Source organism: Phalacrocorax aristotelis, chromosome 15, assembly GCF_949628215.1.
Source record: "Phalacrocorax aristotelis chromosome 15, bGulAri2.1, whole genome shotgun sequence".
NCBI lineage: Eukaryota > Metazoa > Chordata > Aves > Suliformes > Phalacrocoracidae > Phalacrocorax > Phalacrocorax aristotelis.
Window position 1 is genome coordinate 11,278,052 of NC_134290.1, and position 19,620 is coordinate 11,297,671.

General features: G+C 41.6%; 1 protein-coding gene across 2 annotated transcripts in view; it reads left to right on the forward strand.

Moving 5' to 3' along the window:
- TMEM132B (transmembrane protein 132B) overlaps positions 1-19,620 on the forward strand; it is a 255,093-nt gene that overhangs the window by 104,496 nt on the left and 130,977 nt on the right. For both annotated transcript variants that reach the window (XM_075109874.1, XM_075109875.1), the window contains exon 3: positions 6,255-6,395. In XM_075109874.1, the coding sequence (XP_074965975.1) occupies positions 6,255-6,395 (141 nt within the window). The remainder of the gene's footprint in view (positions 1-6,254; positions 6,396-19,620) is intronic.

The following is a 19,620-nucleotide window of genomic DNA, read 5'->3' on the forward strand; positions in this document are numbered from 1 at the left end:
CTGCCTCTGAGTATTGAGCTGTCTTTATGCTGAAGGGCAAACATGATTGTTTTTGTCTCACCATGAGTTCCCACCATGAGTTCCCACCATGAGTTCCCACCATGAGTTCCCACCATGAGTTCCCACCATGAGTTCCCACCATGAGTTCCCACCATGAGTTCCCACCATGAGTTCCCACCTTGTTTCACTGGTAATGCCTGTTGCCACTGGTTTTATACCAGGGCCGGGTTGAGTTTTTTACCCACTGGTACCATTTCTCAAACCCTTTTTCCTGGGGTTTTCTTTGCTCGATGCACTGCAGTTGTCCTCTGTTCCGCATTGCCTTCTGCCTGCCATCTACCTACACCTCTCCAAAAGGCTTTGCAGGCTGCTTGTTTTACTTCGTGGTAAAGCAGCATATTATTTGGGCTTCTACAGTTGTGACCTTTTGGAGAGGGCTTGGTTTATTGCAGGATCTTTGTATAGTTTGATGTGTATTTTACAAACTTAGATAGCTTTACTTATAGTGACATTAATAGAGAATTGCAGAAACAAACACAGCTGGCCTAGTGTTGCTATTTTAAGGAGAATTTGATGGGGAAGTAGTTTGAACATAAATCTGTGACAAGTCTTTTAAAATATAAAAGGAAAAGAAGTAAAGTTCTTGGAAAAATACTTTAGAAAATAAACACTTGCTTAGCTTGTGAAGATTTACAACCTGATCCCCTGAGTTGTTGTAAATCTGACTGCCACAGGAGGTGAGGGTGTGCGGGATGATTATCTGCTGGGTGGGGCACTCTCATTTCACACATACTGCAGGCCCACAGCAGTAGAAAGCGTATTTGCCCACAGGCTGGTCTTGCACAGGCATTGCAGGACACGCTGTCCGTTGTTAGTGGGTCTACAGTAGGAGCAGAAGAGCGGGGTGGGCTTATGGTGAAGATACCAGAATATTCCTTGGCAGCTCTAGGTGTAATTCTTCATTCTGCCATGCGTTTCCTGGGTGACTTTGCGTCACCTCATTTTCCTCATGTTTCTGGATTACCCACAGAGAATTTTGGCCAGGAAGCTTAGGAAGTCATAAAAGAGAGGGATGGTGCCTTTCTTGGGGGGAAGTCTGGTCCCACCTCAGCCCTCCATCTGCTTTAACAGTGCTTCCCAAATGGTTTTGCTTTCATATACTCACACCAGTGAACTCCTGGCTGCCTGGGCCTCCCTCCCAGCTGCCATGGAATGCATTCGGATGTGGCAACTATGAATCACATACCCTCTTCTCCTTGTATCTCCCAGCAAACTCACTTGCTTCCTCTCCCTATACAGGGATGCTTCTATTCCTTCCTATACAGAAACGCTGCCCACCTCACCCACACCCCAAAAGTCCCCAGATGTTATGTCTCAATTCAGTGATTATTTTAATTTACAGTGCTTGGCGTAATGTATCTTAAACCACATGTATTTTAACGAGAAGCTCCCCAGGGACGTCGTTCAGAACTAATTGCTTGCTGTTTGTGCAGTTCTTCAAATACGTAAAATGCTCTGTGAGGGCTCGGAATTATCAGCTCTGCTCTGGTTTGGTCTTAAAGATGGGTAGGGGTGTCTAGCTGAAGTGTAAGCCTGGGGATCAGGATGTATCAACCCTCATTCTGGCTCAGCAGAGACAGTATAACTTTAGGCAAGTTAACTAAACTGGCCTACAGCTTGGATTTCCTGTAGGGGAAGGATAATGATTTTATTTTTAATTGGGCTAAAAATGCATGTGGAAGGGCTGAATACAGAAATGGTTGGCAATTACAAATGAAATTTATTATCATAACTGTTATTATTAGTATGCCATTGAGAGTTAATTTAGCTCAGATCATGTTTTCCCCCATAATGGGGTGGGGGTGGGGGATAAGAGGATTTCTAAAATAGCTCTGAAAAAGTCTTTTTTCTCATAGTTTTGAGCATTTTCCATCTGCTGTGAGCACATTCCTGCTTTATTTCCTAAATATCTTTTCCTTCTGTTTCTATTTGAAAATTCCTTTTGCCAGGATTTTACTTCCCAGTTACTGCTGCCGAGAGTGCTGCTGGGGGTGTATTGCAAGCAAGCATTTACCTTTCAGATTTTGCAGTTAATTGACTGGGAGGCAGTGGAAGTCCCTGCACCGCTTCCGCTAAGTGCTCGACTGTTTAAATCCCTCTTGCAGCCCTTAAGTTACTTTCCACCCCTGGTGATTACTTGTGCCTTCTCCTTTCCTTCTGTTCTAATAACTGAGAGAGAAGGTTTAGAGCGGCCGAATTCATGGGGTCACATATATTCAAGGCTGGGATTGCATTTTGAAATAGAGCCTGGTCGTTCCAAGTTGGCAGGCTGGGGACGCTTCTGCTTGCCCGCTCCATTCAGTCTATCATGTTTCCATCTTTATATTCCACAGTAAATGGAGGACACGCTGTGCAGGGAAAAAACCACTGCCAGGGATACCAAATGTATTCTGCAGTGTAAATTGAAAGCAGCTTCCTCTATTCTGCATTTGTAGCTGGAGAAGAGAGCTAAATTCACTTGTGAGCAGTTGTTTCATTGATTCCCTGTTCTAAATAGCTTTGACGCTTCAGCCCTGTTTCCAGCTACCTCCTCTTAAGATCTTATGCCCATAAGTGTCACGAAAGGCAGTGCTTGAGGATGTCACATTCCTGTTGGACCTCCTGCACCCCTGAAGGAGAGAATATCATGAGCAAATAGTGATCACCTCATTTGTGCTACAGGCTATGAGCACAGGCTGTAACGTGGGGGCCTGCTGCAGGCTAACTTCTGGTGAGCTCATTCAGTATTCCTCTGTCTCATTTACATTTCTGCTAATTGCGTTATCTAAATGCCACATAAGCTGTAATGTTTTAATGGTGGGCAAGTGCTTTTTAACAGGACAGTCTTCTGTCTGAAAATTCTGGTTTTCAGAAAGCAATTATTTAATGGAAATGAAATGTCAGTTTTGCCAAATTTTCAATTGGCTCTTGTGTCTTGTTCCTTTTTTAATTTATTTTTTTTTTAATATTTCACAATTATCTTGTATAAGAAAGGATCTCAGTGGTAACAGTACTTCTTGGGTCATGCTCTGTGAAATATTTCAGTAGATGGTTTCCATGTTTTCAAGCCCAGAGATGGCAGAATTTTTGTCAGCTGGTAAATTTAACGGACATCAGATTTTTCTCAAGTAATTCTATTTATCCTTACACCTCCCTTTGAGTTGGAAGAGCAGCACTTCCCAGTATTTTTTATGTGGGGAAGGGAGGTATAAGAGAACTAAATGATCCACCCAAGCATATAATTGAAGCCTGGTACCCAGCAGGGCAAGAAACGAGCGCCTGGGCTCACACACTGGCCATTCACCACCCTTTCTCCAGTTAATGTCAGCTCTGGTAGGAATTTCTTATTCTTTTGCAAAGCCTCCGTCCCCAGCACTTACAATAATTTTTGTGCCTGCGGAGTTTGGGGGCAGATTTAAAGATATGAATCACTTATCTGAAGAATAGTAGGCTCAAACCTCCCATATGTAGGCTGGTTTAATTTGAATTCCTTGACTTTTCCTAAGTGAGAAGCTGAATTCAGTTTCTTCCTTCTTTCAGCCTTCCTGGCTCTACTGATATCCAAAAATGCAAAATGACATCTTGTCTCAGCCTACCCGAGCAGATGCATTGCAGGGGATTAGACTGGAAATTTTCCTAAAATGCAGCTTTCTGAGACTTTTTTGGAGAATGTAGCTGGGGAGCAGAGTATGTGATGTTCACTTGATGCTAACCCAGTAAGACAGTAGATACGCAGCAAGTGAAAGCTGTAGGCACAGTCAACAAGACAGCATTGCCAAAAACCAGGCGGCCTCCTGTTGAGGGACAGTGCCCTGAAGGAGGAGCCAAGTGGTGAGCCTACAGGACAGGCAAGGGGAGGGTCTCATCTGCTGTCCAGACAGGCAAAATGCATGTCGTAGCTGTATTCAGACACAAGAGAAGAAACACCAAAGCTCCCTGTCTGAGGAACGTAGATGTGGCTTGAGGGGTTGGCCCAAGAGGGATACCAGTGTTTTGGGGTGCATCGTGTCTGGAGACATTGGAACAACCGGTCGTGCAGAGATGTGGGTATTTGAGGTTCTTGCACCCTTACCCCAGCGCTGTGTGGGGACCACTGATGGAGGTAAAGAGGAGAAGCAGCTTCAGCTTTCATGAAGAAGGGAGCTGCACAGAGGTCTTGCATGGTTAAAGCCTGCTCCGGCGTGGTAGGGAATTGTGCCATGTTGCTTTTCATCCTCATTGGGGTAAACCAACATGCTAGATTTGGATCAGAGTAGAAGAAAGTAAATGCTGCAGAGTGAAGATATCTGCAGTGCAAAAGCTGTGTAGGAGGATATAACAAGATTCTGACAGATGGAAAAAAGCTGATGAATCCTGAAGTCATGGGCAAAATCCAGCTGTCCTGCACCCCTTCCCCCCCCCCCCCCCCCCCCCCAGCGTCTCCTGCCCTTCAGTTAACCTTTAATTATCCAGGGCTTTGACTTGGGTGGAAATTTGGGTTAGAGGTTTTCAGACATGTTGCCAAGAAAAAAGTTGAGAAATTGAGGGGGTAGTGGGGAGGCAAATTTGTTAAAAATAATTTTGGCTGGGAAAGAGAAAATTTAAAAAGTAGTGATTTTTGGTTTGTTGGTGTGGTGCGTTTTTTTTTGTGTGTGTGTGTCAGACCAGAATGATTTTTTTTTCCAAGAGTGGTTGACTAAGTCTAACGAAAAAATTATTGAATCTGTTGCTGAAGGCCTAATTCTCTATCTTATGTAAATTACAAGTCAGTCTGAAATGAAGCCATGTAGGTGTCTTGCAGAAATGATTTGGTCCAGTGTAATTACTACAGAATAAATGAATGTTCCCCTGAAAAAAGAAGAAGAGATGATAGGAAAGGGTCACGTACGCTTTGAGGCATGTTGTTTGGAGATATGAATGTCTGTGGAGAAACATGAAGGAGACAATTAGAAAAATATCAGGTAACGTTCTCTCGTTATGGGAAACATTTTTCATCAGATTGGTTATGCCAGGCATTAATTTGGCCTACTGAGTCAGTAAAGCCTTACAGGCAAAAATAAGGATATTGTAAAAGCAGGACGAATTAATTCCCTCTCAGAAGAAAAGACCACCCATTGAGTCTTGAAGTTACTCTGATCCAAACCCATGAACTCAGCTAGAACTTAAAGGAAATTCTTAACGGTGTAATATGAGCACCAACTGGCCACGAGGCATCGGGGAAAATCCATCACAATTCTCACTGTTAAGTAACGCTTCAAGTCTCAGCAGTGCTGTTTCATTCCACCATACAACTAAGAGGTCCCTCTTGGCTTTGCTTTTAATTAATTAAGTCACAGTAGTGGTGAATGTGGCGCTACAGCAGTTGCTTTCTGCCTAATTGTTCTCCAGGCATATTTGCAGCACTCCTGTTGAAATCCCAGGCTTGTTTCAGGAGTCAAGCTGCACAAATGAAGTCCCTGCTATTAAAAGCAGTTTGTTTCCTATTCCTTGGCAATCTGTTCCTAACGCTGAGCCCCACTGGAGCATGGACTTTTTGTATTTTTTTTTTTTTAAGCCAAAAAAATGGTGACATTTTCCAACTACTGAACTACTTTCAAACTCTAGCCATGCTTAGAAAATCAAGGGTTTCCAGGTCAACATCACAATATTTTCAGCAATAAGAGTCTGATGTGCCCAGTTTGATAGATCCCAGTACAATGGCATAATTATTTTCATCCCTCAGTCCTGGATCTAGGATAACATATTCCTTCTCCTTCCTTCCTGCATTATGATCTCTGAGCAGTGAACCACATTTTTTTCCATGCAGATCGCTCTAATATTAAAAGGCACCTTGCTCCCAGAGGTTTGAAAGCAGGAGGTTGTATTTAAGATCGCAGGGCTCTGATTCTCCATCTGAAACTGCAGGACAGACACAACAAATTAAATCAACTAATGCTTAGTCACATCTGTTTCATTTGTATCAAACTGGTGCCACTGATGCAGAAAGCATTCTTATTCTCTCCACATTGTTCAAGCTGAAAATTAACTGGCTTTGCACATAATGAAACTCATACTTCATCTCTTTAAAATGATTGGACCTGTTTTATATTTTCAGAGCAGAGTGACTTACAGTTGCAATGTATCAGTCTATTACTAATGGACGAGGGAACGTTTCCTCGTTCATCTTCCTTGTTTACCTCGCTGGATTTATTTGTAGGAGACCTGTAACTAAAACAATCCCTGCTGTTCCCCAACAGAATTAGGACAGCCCCAGGTGTGAAGATCCTGGACATCAGAGTCAGTGATGCAGACCAGTGGGGGGTTCAGGAAGAGACGGACAGCGCGAGGACCACTGCCACGATCACATGTGTGCACAACGACCCAAACGCAGAGAACAGGTAAGCGACCAATGCTTTTGTGCATTAACCCTTGCTAAAATGCTGTGAGAGATATACAGTAGCTTATTTAATGAGTCCTATTGCTCTTTTAATAGCAGTAGTTTTTCCTCCTTGGCCTCCTTGAAAAAGTTATAGGTGATCTGATCAGAGCTTTTTTCCTTTCTTTCACTTCTGAGCTTCGGAAGTAGGTGATCTAATTAAACTGGAGGCAGCCAACTAGTCCTGGCTCACTTCTGCTTTTCCTGCACCTTCAGGGCAGCAGGAACATTCCTGTTGCCAAAGAGCCAACAGAAAGAAATGGATTAAAATAGAGAAATATGAAGAATAATTGAGAGCAATATAGGACAATACTGTCTTCTTTATTTGAAAAGCTATGAACGTAATAGCTATTAAGTGATAATCATTATTGCTGCAAAACACCTATGAGTGTCTATGAACTGTCTCATGAATGCTGTGTACATTTGTTATGGTAATGCTCCCACAAGCTATAGCAAAGGTAATGAGAAACTTACACTGTTAGTCAGAATTACCTATTTTACAATACAAGCAATTTCTCTCCGTTATCATGCAGTAACTCTACACTTAAAGTACACTGTGCATAAATTTAGCTTGAAATTGTATCATAATCAGGAAATCACAAAACTTCATGTCAAAATTTTTATTTGAGGAGTCTTTTGCATCCATCTTTTTCTGAAAGCTCCTGTAGTGGGGAAAAATGGTTGTTAGTAATTGTTCAGGCCTAGGAAGATTGTTTGGAGTGCAAAGAGAGTATCTACTCTGTTTAGTTTCTGAAGCTGTGTTTGAGGAACAAATGAATCCCATCTACCTCTGGGTACCTGCGATACAAGTGTTGAGGTGAAAACTATTTATCCATGGGTTTGCTTTTTAGCAACAGGGATAGATAGGCACTGTTAAGGTGAGAGTCCTCTTGGATGTGTAAAACAGGCCCTGATGCATAGCATGCAGAGAAGCGCCTGTTTCTTCCCAGTAAAGATGCAGAGTGGAGGCGACTGAGTGGGATGCAGACATTTGCATTGTAAACACATGAAGTGAGGGGACGCGATTCCTGCTCAGTGTCTCTGGTTAAGTCCAGTGCTACAGAGCTTTCTGGCATGAAATGCCAGGCAAACCTTTGAGTTCACTAGCTGTTTCATGCACTTCTTCCCCATAAAAAAAAAAAAAAAAAAGGGGGGGGGGGATTCCCTCTCTTGCTTCCTGAGTACATTTGTCAAAATTGCAAGTCAGGTTGTGATATAGGAAATTCAAGCCACCTTCCATTATTATTTTGCTGGGGTTTCATGGGCTACTGTGCTCATAAAGCAGAGCTCTGGCAGCTGGATTTGGTGCTGTAGGCTTTGTCTCGAAATCCTTTGTCTTTTGGCAAGATTTCCCAGTTCCTCCAAAAGCTGGTAAAGAAGCCAGCGAGGCCTTTGGTGGGGGGAAGCTCAGCCAGCAGAGATGCTGGCTCGTAGGGGAACCTTTGCGCTTCTGGAGCTGCGTGATGACACACGATGGCTCCAGCAGTGAAATCTCAACCTGAATTAGCTCAGGTGGCTGATCTGGGTGGTTGTGCAGTATCTGCTCTCTGCTGAACGTTGCAGTCAGGTTTTTTGCTAAAACAACTGTGACCTCTGTTCTGTTCAGAGCAAGGCGGAATGCCATTGATTTGAAAGTGAAATGCTGAGTTTAAAGGCATATTTAAGATCATTTGGTGTTACGAGGAACCTCTCTATTGAAATGAAACAACTATTTTTAAAGTTAGAGAAAAAATAGGATGAACACTGAAACTTATTGCCTTGTACGTGGTTTCACTAATCCATGAAATTATACCTGTCACAGTAACTTAGTTTTTATTAAAACTGACTTTTGCTTTGTGTTGAACTGTTAAATTGCACAAAAGCAACGAATCTGAAGTTAATTAATACTTTGACCCTTTCCTTTGTGAGATTAGTTTAGTATTTTTGGATTAATTAAAGTATGCAAATAGAAACTGCTGAAAGATCGTTTCCAGATTTGCAAATATTGTAGTGCTTAGAGTAAATATTTAGCTTTGATCTTTACTTTAATTTGCCTTTCTGGTCATAATGGTGGCCCTCTTGTTTCTTTTGAAGAATGTTAAGTGTTTGTGTGGGGGTTCCGGTGTTTCATTTAAAAGAGCAGAGGCCTGAACTTGCTTCTGTTAAGGTCAACGTGGCAAAACTGTCACTAGACCTAATTCATCTGTTCCTCCTTTTTGTAATTCAAGGAGCTTCATTAAAGGCAGTTTATGTATGAGTGAGAGTGCAGGATCAATCTCTTTCATTGCAGAGCAGAAGCTATTAGTAAACAGAATCGTATCTACCTCGGGGGAGACAGTTTTTTCTCTCTTGGAAGTAATTTCAGTTCTGCTGACTTGCCTGGTAGTAGAGAAGGGCATAAGCCCAGACTGAGCCTCTGAGCCCAGACAGTTTTCTCTGAGGAAGAGATGGCCGAGTTTGCTATGGTTTTGCAACCTCCCTTGGGTTTTCTGAGGGGGCAGAAAGCCCCGGCATCCCTGAAAGCCAGCTGGGCCATCACAGCTCTGGGAGGTTCCTTGAAAGCGAGAAACTCCAGCGAGTCACAACTCCATTTGCCAAAATCTCTAACAATCCTCGTTGCCCTTAGCTCAGAGGGGGGTCTGTTCTCCGCTGCTTTGCACTTCGGTTGCTCTTTCTTCCCCAGTGTGCAACTCTGATGAAAGCCACGGACAGACGCTTCCTGCAAGGAGAACAGTGGCTTTGGACTATGACATGCTCATAATCCAGTCTGCATTCCTTTTAGCCAGTGTTATCGGCTGGAGCCTTTTCAAATTTGCTTACTTTTCTAATCTTTCTCCTTCTCCCCTCTGCAGTGTTATCGTTATCGTGAGTTTTTCATCTCCATTTCTCACATTTCCCTACACAAATTGAGTGTTCATTAAAATGCTTTAAATTAAGACCTTTCCTCCTTTCATGCCGGGTGCATCATGCCTTTTCTGTGCATTACTTAAAAAAAAAAATTCCTTATCACAATGTTTCAGGCAGTTTACATTATATTCTATTAAAAATCCATTTTGTCCAAGGTTGTCACAATTCATAGATTAAAGCTTTCCAGAGTGTGTTTTGTTAGGAATACATTCATAAATTCACCTCTTTAGCAGTCCCATAAGCTTGTATTTAAACCCTCTTTTTGATAATGTAGTTGAACAAAGAGCATAAAAAGAGATTTATTTTAAATATACACAGGCAAGTATATATGCACACATCTATTCTGATCTGTGTGGAGCCTTGCTTTGCCCTTGTTGCTGCCATCTCAGAGGACTTTTTTGGTAGCTCATTGAGTGAGGAGATTGATTGTTGCCATCTGCATTTATTCTCCCTTGTATTCTCTCCTTGGGACAGAACTCTGACTCTCATTTTGGGAGGGTTAGTTGAAGCAGCAGTGTGTTTTGTTTCAAGAAGACACAGTTTCTACCTCAAACACAAACACTCTTGCATTACGCCTCCAGCTGGGACCCAGCACTTCTGTTCCATAGGGAAGGACCTTTATGGATTTCTGCATTGAGTGCAGAGCACATCTGACAAGGGGTAGAGGAAGTCGGGACAGGTGGGCTTACATAAAAATCGAGTGCTTTCAGCCTCCCATGCAAAATAGCTACGTTTGCGAAGGACTTGGATCTTACCCTGTGATGTAGGGCTATATGTTGAATAATTGCAAAAAATGCTTTTTAAATACCAGGGCAAAATTTGGGATTCCACCAGACACAAATCCTTCATGGTTTCCAGAAAACTGATCCTATTTTTGTAAAGACCATGCAGGCTTTTTCCACTCTTTGCCAAAAGATGGATTGAACCTTGCAATAATTCTGTCCTTTGCACCTCAGAGTCCTCCAGAACCATCTCAGGAACATGCCACGAATTAGGCTGCAGAAGGACTAGGGCAAGAGGTCTTGAAGAGGTGCCCAGAGAGCATGGTCCATCTTTGGCAAGCTATGGTACCTCATAACTCAGTGCTGATATCTGGAGGGATGGGATTTCAGGACCTTTGCACGAGTGATTTAGCATTTTATAGGATTAGGTTATTTCAAGTCATTGGTGAGCAGGAGCTGAGTTTCCATGATCTCATTTGAAAGGCTCCACAATACGACGTATTTCATGGTGCTCAGCGTCTCCTTGCTGGAAAGCTGAAGAACAACAACTTGATGTGACTCCTTTGGTTCAGGAGAGATGAGATGGCACAAACACAAAAATTTAGGCTGGGGAGTTGCAACTCTGCTTTGAGAGGGAGTATGTGAGGAGATAATTTTTCTTACTCGGAAAAAATGTCATTAAATTGTATTGAATTACTGCCCTGGTGAGGAGAGTCCGATTCTCTGACAAACTAGTACTTTAATCAGTAGGTTTATATTTATGCTAACTGGCAAAGTTAATATTTATGCTAACTGGCAAAGTTAATGAAATTGATTTTACCTGCAGTGCTGAGTGTAGTGTTATTGAGACCAAACTGGTTCTTCTCACTTAGGGATTATTTTATCTCCGTGTCTGTAACACAGCTTCCATTTCTCAGGTATCCATCACTGCATAAATTAAACCTGCACGCAGGAGACTCAGAATGCAGAAGTAGAGAGGGTGACATCTTCAGAGGATTTTTTTTTTTCACATGTCCTCAGAAGTATTTATTCAGTTGCCTGGAAATTTATAATTTTTTAATTGACGCAGACCAGGTCAGCTGTCTGGCATTTGACATCATCTATCTTTAAACTTGAATAAAAAATTAAGTTTCTATAATGATAATTCCATTTCGTTACCATTTTAAGAGGCGTTCACAGAATACAAATAATTTAGATGACTTTGTAAAATTATAATTGTAGTGTATGTATCTATATACCTTTAAATCAGGAAAAGCAGTTATTTCATTTATTTATGCAAATAGATCCTCCTATTTTAAAATAATTCACTTATTTTTCTGTGCTTGGGAATACCCTATGAACGAGAAATATCACTCAAAAGGAAGATGTAAAGTTGACTGCCAGCTAAGATATGTGCATATATTTATTTAAACTAAATATGTGTTATTGCAGTTGATGATCAACTGAGCAAAGATGTTTCTAAAAATCAACAAAACCGAAAAAACTAAAACAAAGATGTTTTGTTTTTAAAACTGCCGATACGTCTCGAAAATAAGAGCTGAGGTTCTCTCCTCTCCTTCCTCACTTTGACAGACAGCTTTGAGACTCTTATCTTTTTATTGTGGGAAATACCATTTTCCCCACTACGTACTCCAGTCCCCGCTTTACCGAGGGCAATAAGCAAACACTCCACCTGGAAGCCCTGTGGGTGCTCTGAGGCTTCCTGGCTGTACTCAGCGCTGCCTCTGCCAGATTTGAGCTCACTCCCAGAGCTTTTTGGAGGTGTTTCTGCCCTGCATTCCCCACCACTCTGCTCCAGAATGACATACTTGGGTCCTGTGCTGCCTCCAAGCTCACATGCCATCAACAAATGGCCGTGTGATGCAGAGATTCCCACTGTCTCCAAAACAGAGCCTGCTGCGGTCCTGGTTGTTTGATGAGTGAGCCGAGTGATGAGTGAGAAAGGCCAGGTGGCCTTTCTGAGGATTCAGCTTGGTTGTGTCTGGAGTGTCTGTGCTCATGGTCAGTACGGCACAGGACATGCTGAAGCTTGAACGAGGAGTTTGGTTGCTTCTGTAAGATAAATAAGCCTTTAAAGATGGGTGGCTGCAGCCTGCTGTAGCGCACAGCAGTGTGCTGTTAACCATGCTGGAGAAAGCATCAGGACACGCAGTGAAACACCAATGCGTTTATTGCCAAAGGAACTTGCTTGGCCCCAGGACAGTGAGCATGTAAAGTGCCATCAGCAACAACAGTTGGCTGACAGAAGGTCAATTGCATGAGTTGCTTTACACAAAAGAGCAGTAACGGGTACAGACAGACAGCCTTGCTCTGTCTTATTTTAGGCCCATGCAAAGGCAGTGGGCTTGATGCCATTAAGTTCACATAGTGCTAAAGTGAATGAGTAAGAGGAGCAGAGGGAGCAAAGAAACACAAGGAGATGCATAAAGCAGACAGGAAAGAATAGAGAAGAGCTGAGGAAAATAAGCCGGGAAGGTGGGGAAGGGAAAGCTGATGGCTGTCATCCCCTGCCAGGCTGGTCTGATGTAGGTGAAGTAGCTGGACTTCCTTAGGGCCTCTCTCCACTATGAAAGCCATACTCCCAGGGAGCCCTACTTCAGCTACTTTGAAAAGGAAGGTTTTCAATTAAAAAATAGAGGATCTTAGGATGTGGAAGGAAGTCATAGACCATGTGGTGCAGTATACTGGCTTGGGTGTTTCCCTCCTATTCTTATGCACTTGCTGCTTTCCTTGGGTCAGAGGTGTCATTGGCACTTTGAATGTGGAGTGCGCATGGCCTATAGATCCTGCAGGAGTTCATTCTCTGGCCTTTGGCCAGACCCCAAGGCAGCACTGCCTCTTGAGCCATTGACAAAGATGATTTTATCTTTAATGCACCAGTTTTAAGGTTGTGACCTCTGTTGTGAGTGACGGAGTCTGTTCTGCTTTGTGTGAAAAGTGTTCCAGTGAGAAGCATCCACACACATTTTCAAACATAACTGACTCAATAGAGTCACAAAGAAAACCTGAGTTATAAGAATTTTAACTAACCTTTATTCTTTACATGTATGCCTTCTTATATGAAAGCCTGCTTGGAAATGTTTCTGTAACATAAAAGCACTGATGCCTCACAGTAGCTTAGAGGGGACATAGAAAAATAATAGACAAATTAACAGTGGTGGGAAGAACAACTTACTGTAGAAAACTGTTGTTCTAGGATCAAATAAGAAAGTATAATTTCTGGAGGGATTTTCTTTCTCTCTCTCTCATTCAAGGCCAAGAACAATGACATTGTCTGTCCATCTCCTGTTGGGAGCCTAATAGCCTAGTAACCACATGAATTCTCTCCCGGCCAGCCAGTCCTTTCGGATGGCTGTTTCTTCCTCTTTCTTAGGTAGGCTCACTGCTGCCCTGGTAAAGACTCCAGTAGAGATGGGTCAGAGGGATTACTGGCTGGTAGTCCAGATAATTGCTTCCTGCCCCCAGTTCACCAGTCCAAGAAGGTAATGACTTAGTGACTCTTCTTATTCCATCCTTGCTGTGCTGGTATGGTACCTTTATTTTGACCCAGGGATATCTTTTTGAACAAATACGCCTTTGGTAGTTGGAAAAACCTGTTGTGCTGTGCAGCAGGGAGCCCCAAAAAGTAAATATACTGTTGTCTTGAAAATTTGGAAAATTAAGAACATCTTGTTGGAAGAACTCAATAGCATTCACCTGTATTTAGTAGAGTAAGATGATACAATACAAGCAGAGGCATGAAAATGATGTAGAAAAATAAGATAAAAATCTCTTAACTTGCCAGACTAGTAGAAAGCATTGTGTACATCCAGAGAAATATGCAGAATATTCCTTTGACAGCATTTTTGTAATTACCATACAGTAAATGGGGAAAAATGTTTTTTTTATGTTCTAAAAGTTGCATCTTGCTTAGAAGGTCTGGTTATGCCTCAGAAAATATTTCTACTTGCACTGCTAGGCAGAGTACCCTCTGATTACAAAGTGTCTCTGTACAGGGTAGGTATAGGTATTACATCAGAAGCTTCAAATTTGGTCTGTGTGTAGCATGTCTTGGTGAGCAAGGGCCTGAGGCGTTAAAAGACTCAAACTGAGGAAAGGAGAAAATTCCTTCAGTGCAGAAGGACATGTGCTAAGAAGTAGCAAGTCCCTTCTTGTATCCCATCTGCTAGCTTTTTGGTAGCAATGGAAAGAAAATGACGACAAATAGCAGATTTATCATGAGAAAAGGAACATACAAGCTTGACCACCTGGTCATATTCATGCCCAGTTTTGATCTTTGGCTCAAAAAAAAGTGAATTCTGATTACTTGGTCAACTTGCTTGATAGATCAGGCAGTTGTTTGTCAGCTGTGTTTGTGGCTGAAGATTTTCTTCCAGGATTCTGGTTCCTCTTCCAGAAGTGGTTTGACAGGCAAAGTTTTAGCTTATAATTTAAACCTTTTCAACATTGATCTTCTTTTTCTGTATTGGCAGTTTAGGTGGTATAAGGAAAATGGAAGCTATTTCGTAATACCTGACTTTGCTTTTGTGGGGTTAAAGAGAAAAAAAACAACATCAGTGGAACTCCATGATTCTTTCGACCCTTCCTTGATGCAGCAACAAGCATGTGAGGAAGTGGCTTAAATAAACTCTTCACAAGTATGATCCACAGAACCTGATCCCAAGCCTATTCTGAGCGACATTTCTTTTGAAAGATGAGCCCAATCATTCTGAAATAAATCTTGTTTTTTAATTTGACCTAATTAGCTTCATTTTGGGTATATCATTCCTAGATGTGAAACTTAATATTGATGTAACAGTTGGGAAAGTTTAATTTCAGGGTAGGGTAGTCTGCATAATTAGGACTGCAAGAATATAGCAGGGAGCAAATTTCAAATGCATGCTGATGAGTGAATGACTGTTCAAATAGTTATTCATCCATTGGTGCTTGCATGCTTTTTCCATATTGGATGCCAAAGGGAGTGATGACATATTCAAGAGTCAATGGGCTTCTCTGAGTCTCTACCAGTTTGCTGTTTGTTATTTCCTCTGCGGTATGTTTTAATGGTCATGTGGATGATTGCACGTGAGTTACCACAGGAGGTCCATGACAAAAATCTGTACAATTCTGGAAAATCTGTAAAGCTTTACACAGATACGTGTGCACATTCCAGCTGTGCTTAACTGATAACTTAAGACTGAGTGATAAAGCCCAAGTAAGCATGGCTGCTGAGCTCATCACTCTCGTAACAGATGTTCTGACTCCGGGAACAAAAGCGAATGGGTGTTGAATTTTTTGGTTTGGTGTTTTTTTTTTTTTTTTCTATAACTTAGTCACCTTTTTTTGCTCCCTTGATAACTTAGACTTGAAGAAGCCTTTTCTTAGGCGTATGCTGATCTGAATATCCAGGAAACACAATTCTTGGTCACAGATCATCTTATGAATGTGGGGTCTGCACATTTGTAGGTACCTGTGCAGCACCTTTGGATGGGAGAGTTTCAGTGAGCCTTATGGAGGTTGAAGAGGGAGAAGACATGACTGAATGCATTATGCACAAAAGCATTACCCGATTCTTCTGTAAATATTGTACTCATATAGTCCCAGTTTAAAAACCTATTATTTTGGCATACTTAAGTCTAGATTCAGAAGAGCACCTTTATAGAATATGCCACTGAAGTACATACTTGGTTTTAAGTACCTACCTTGGTTCTGTTGATGCCAGGTATATTGATACAGGAGGTACCTGGAGTCAGCAATTAAAGACAGTAATATATGGAAAATATAAGTCTTGATGGTAAGCCATGTTTTATATAACGAGAAGCACTAGTGTGTCACACCTGAAAATATTGTGGAAATCAGAAACTGAAATCTTCTCTAGCGCAGAAACCTTTCTGAGTGTGTTGGAAGTGTTGCTAAGGAATTTTTTTGGCAACTATACACAGAGGTTTAAGTACCATAATTGGATTGTTCTTCGATATAATAGGACTGGAAAAGATAATTGAATGAATGTGAAATCGGGGAGCTGGTTTTTGAGGTATGTTTAATTCCCCCCTTACCAATTTATGAGTTTGATGGAGCCTACCACATGCATTTGAATTCTGTTTGAGATGTGTTGACTTGCTTACTTAACAGCCAGTGCGTTAAAGTACAAAAGTTAACAACTCATTTATTAGGCATTTAGCCAAAATTTAATTTTATTGTTAGGAGGTGCTATTGCTAGACAGCCAGTTATCAATTTTGTTATTTTGATTTATTTGAATCCTCTGTGCCAAATAAATTATAAAACATCCAAGCATTAACTTTGCATAAATTGTTTTTTGTTAGAATTTTTCACTCATTTTGCCATTGATATTCCTCACCTGTGTTTATATCTTAAAAAGTTATAAAGTCTTTTAAAATTAAAAAGTAAAAATTGGCTGATGCTTCTGTCGATGTCAGCATACATGATTTTTGTTGGTTTCTTTTAAACCTCCCTGTTTTCCTGAGAAGAACATTAAGTTGGAGTTAAGCTAAGAGCCTTTGCACATTCATTAGGGTGATCTGTAAACTGAGACTTGGGCACTTTTGCAAGATCCCTGGTCCTCCACGGTGTCCAAAGGATAACTGTGTAAGGTTATACTGCTCTAGAGGGCAGGCTGTGCCAGTGCGGAAAGGCCAGAGGTAAAACGGACCTTCCAGGGAGCACTGGCGATTAGGAAAGCTCTGTGGCAAGAGCTGAAATACGGGGAGCGTGTTTGAACACGCTAGCCTCCCTGTTGGAGGGAACAGCTTGCATCAGGACTGTTTACCAGCTCATCTCTCTTGGTCTGTAATAGGAGAATAGTTACATGCCCCTTGGCACCCGGCTGAAAACGTAGGCCACCAGTTTATAATAAACTTTGGATGTACTACCTTTGGGAACTTGCACACAGGTACTTGAAAGCTAGCTGTGTTTGTTCTTTCTGTACAATTTGGTCTATGCGGGTTTTCCCAGGATACTTGTTGAGGGGTTTGCTGTGAAATATTGCAGTCGTTAAGGCAAATTGCTAAACCGTTAGCAAAAAAGCTTTCCTTAAAACCAACTGCCAATAGCTTGATCTCACAAAAATTCCTCTTTTTTTATTGGTATAATTAATGAATATGCTTGAGTCTTTAGAAGTTCTTGGACTTACTGGGCTCAAAAGCTCGGCAGTTGCAGGTCTCATGAGGAGCTTTGTTGTTGGGTTGTGCTCTTCTGCATGTGTCATCTATGTGCTGCATTTTTTGGGTCTTAGCCTGTGCCTAGACTGTGAGCAGCCCTGAGCTGAGGACAGCCAGATCCTCCCTGACATTTGCTCTAGGTGCGTTAAGCTGGTCTGCAATAGTAGGACTACACTGTTGCACTTTTTCTGATACCGTATTTCACAGTGCTCTGACGACTGCCAGGCTCCCGCAAGCAAAGCTCCCTGTAACTGTCAGCTGAGAAGGTGGCTACCTTGCACCACCCACGTGCCTAACGCATTTTAGCTCTTTAGCCAAGGGAGCACTCTGCATTACACAATGAAAAAGAATTTTTTTGTCTTTTCTCTTAGGAGTTTTCAATGAAGAGATTTAACTCTGGAAGTTATTGACCTCAGCAGTTAGTGGATAATGGAGGTGTTTGGAGATACAGGTTCCCATTTTCGCTCTCCCTCATAGAAAATTTTTGACCATGCTGGTTCTCTAAATCTGTGACTGGTGTATCCTTTTGTTAGACAAGCACTCCTCTTAATGGTGTACCATTTAATTTCTCTAGTGACAACAGGAAGAAATAAGTTATCCCTCTTTTAAAAAGAGTGATTTAAGTAGGGAATAATGAACGCAAAATGCTGTCATTACAAATCAGCAGATAAGCTGATGGATCATCTGTCACTCCCAAGCCTTGCCATAAAGGACAAGTAGATAATAATTTTTTACAAAAAATAAAAATGGTAATGATGATTATGGAACATGTTGACTCTGAATGCCTTAATAATGAAAACTGTTATTTATTCAGTGAACAACACCTCGCAGTATATTCTCCATCCCACAAAAGCATTTCTATTGACTGTGTTCAAAACTTTGTGAAATGATGCTGTCATCAGGGTAGTATCAGTCCTTGGCCTTTGGGAAGAAGGCTGTCATAGGTACAATGTAAGAAATACTTTTACTCTTTGATGGTTGCAACTAACACCACTCCTCTCCCTGCACCATCCCAAGTTTGTCAGAATATTCGGTCCAGCTGGATAAAGGTGATTCACATCACGGCCCGTGATGGAGCGGATGTGGTCAGTGTTGTGTGGCTGCAGGCGCTGCCCTTTCATGTCGTAGGGGTAGTGGTGGAGCAGAACAGGTCATGTGCAGGGCTGCAGCTCCCTGCCTGTTTGCCAGCCCACAGTTAGCGCCGCTTTTCCAATTACTCGTGTTTCACGTATTTTGTTGCCCCAAGGCAGGTGAACGTATGTGTTTTCTGAAAAGACTTTGGTGGAGGGAAGAAAACCATCAAATATGTTCTTAGGGGCTGAGAATACCAGCCGATTTCTGTTGATTTGGAGATGCCCAGGCATTGGTACCTTTATTCTTTGCACAAGTGTTTAAAAACACTGTAGGGCTCCTTTCTTTGTGTTTCACAGAACAAATTCTCTGATATTTTTTAAAAACATATAATAACGATAAATATCATAAAGAGCTAGAGAACTTGATGGGTAGGAGCAGGATTTTTTTCATCCAGTTGAATGGAACAAGAAGTCGGTCACCTGCAGTGGGATGATTTGTGATTTTGCCTCTTGTGATTCAGTGAATTCATTTTTTGGGTTTGTGTCGGTTAGTCCTTAAGTTTTACTTTTTTTTCTGATGAGGCAATGTCTGCTGGACTTCTTCCCTCCACCTCTTCCTCCACCCTCAAGCTCCAGCAGAGATCAACAGAACTGATGTGCTGATGTGAGCTGTAATTCTGTTTCAGCCATGATTATAAGTCAGTCTGCGGCACACCGTAAGTGGTGCTTCTGGATTCCTGCTGTGAGCAGTTGATTAGGTTCTAGTACCTTTTATTCTATACATAAGGATTTTTTTATAACAAAGCACAGTAACACACAACCCCCCCAGTTTATTCTTTATTATCTTTTTTCCACTAATACCTCATGCTTAAATACAAATCTAAAATGTTTTTGGCATGCCTGACCTTCCTTAACTCCATCTGTCCTCCTGTTCCAAATAAAATTCAATTTAAAGGTTCACATTGACCCTAAATTGTAGGATAAGTCTGCGACCTAGGCAGAAATATCCTACAAAATGTGAATCTTGAATTGACTTTTGAAGTCTCTCTGACAAAATGAATGCTAACTGCAAGTTTATTTGTAGTCCCACTTGTTAGTTTTTCTTTGTCAGCACAAGCTTTATTCCTCCAAAAAAATTATTGACTGAAAGAAAGAAGGTATTCTTGTATCTGTTAATGCTGATGCCTGTAATCTATCCTGTTAATTTTCTGTGCTGCTATTTTCTTGGTATGGTTCTTCTCCAGCTTCTGTAGCTTAAGTCTGATGTACTTTTCTATTCCTGGCAACAGTGTAGGTTGCTAAACCATTATGTGGGAGATGCCTTCTGGAATATGAAGTGTGTGTTGCA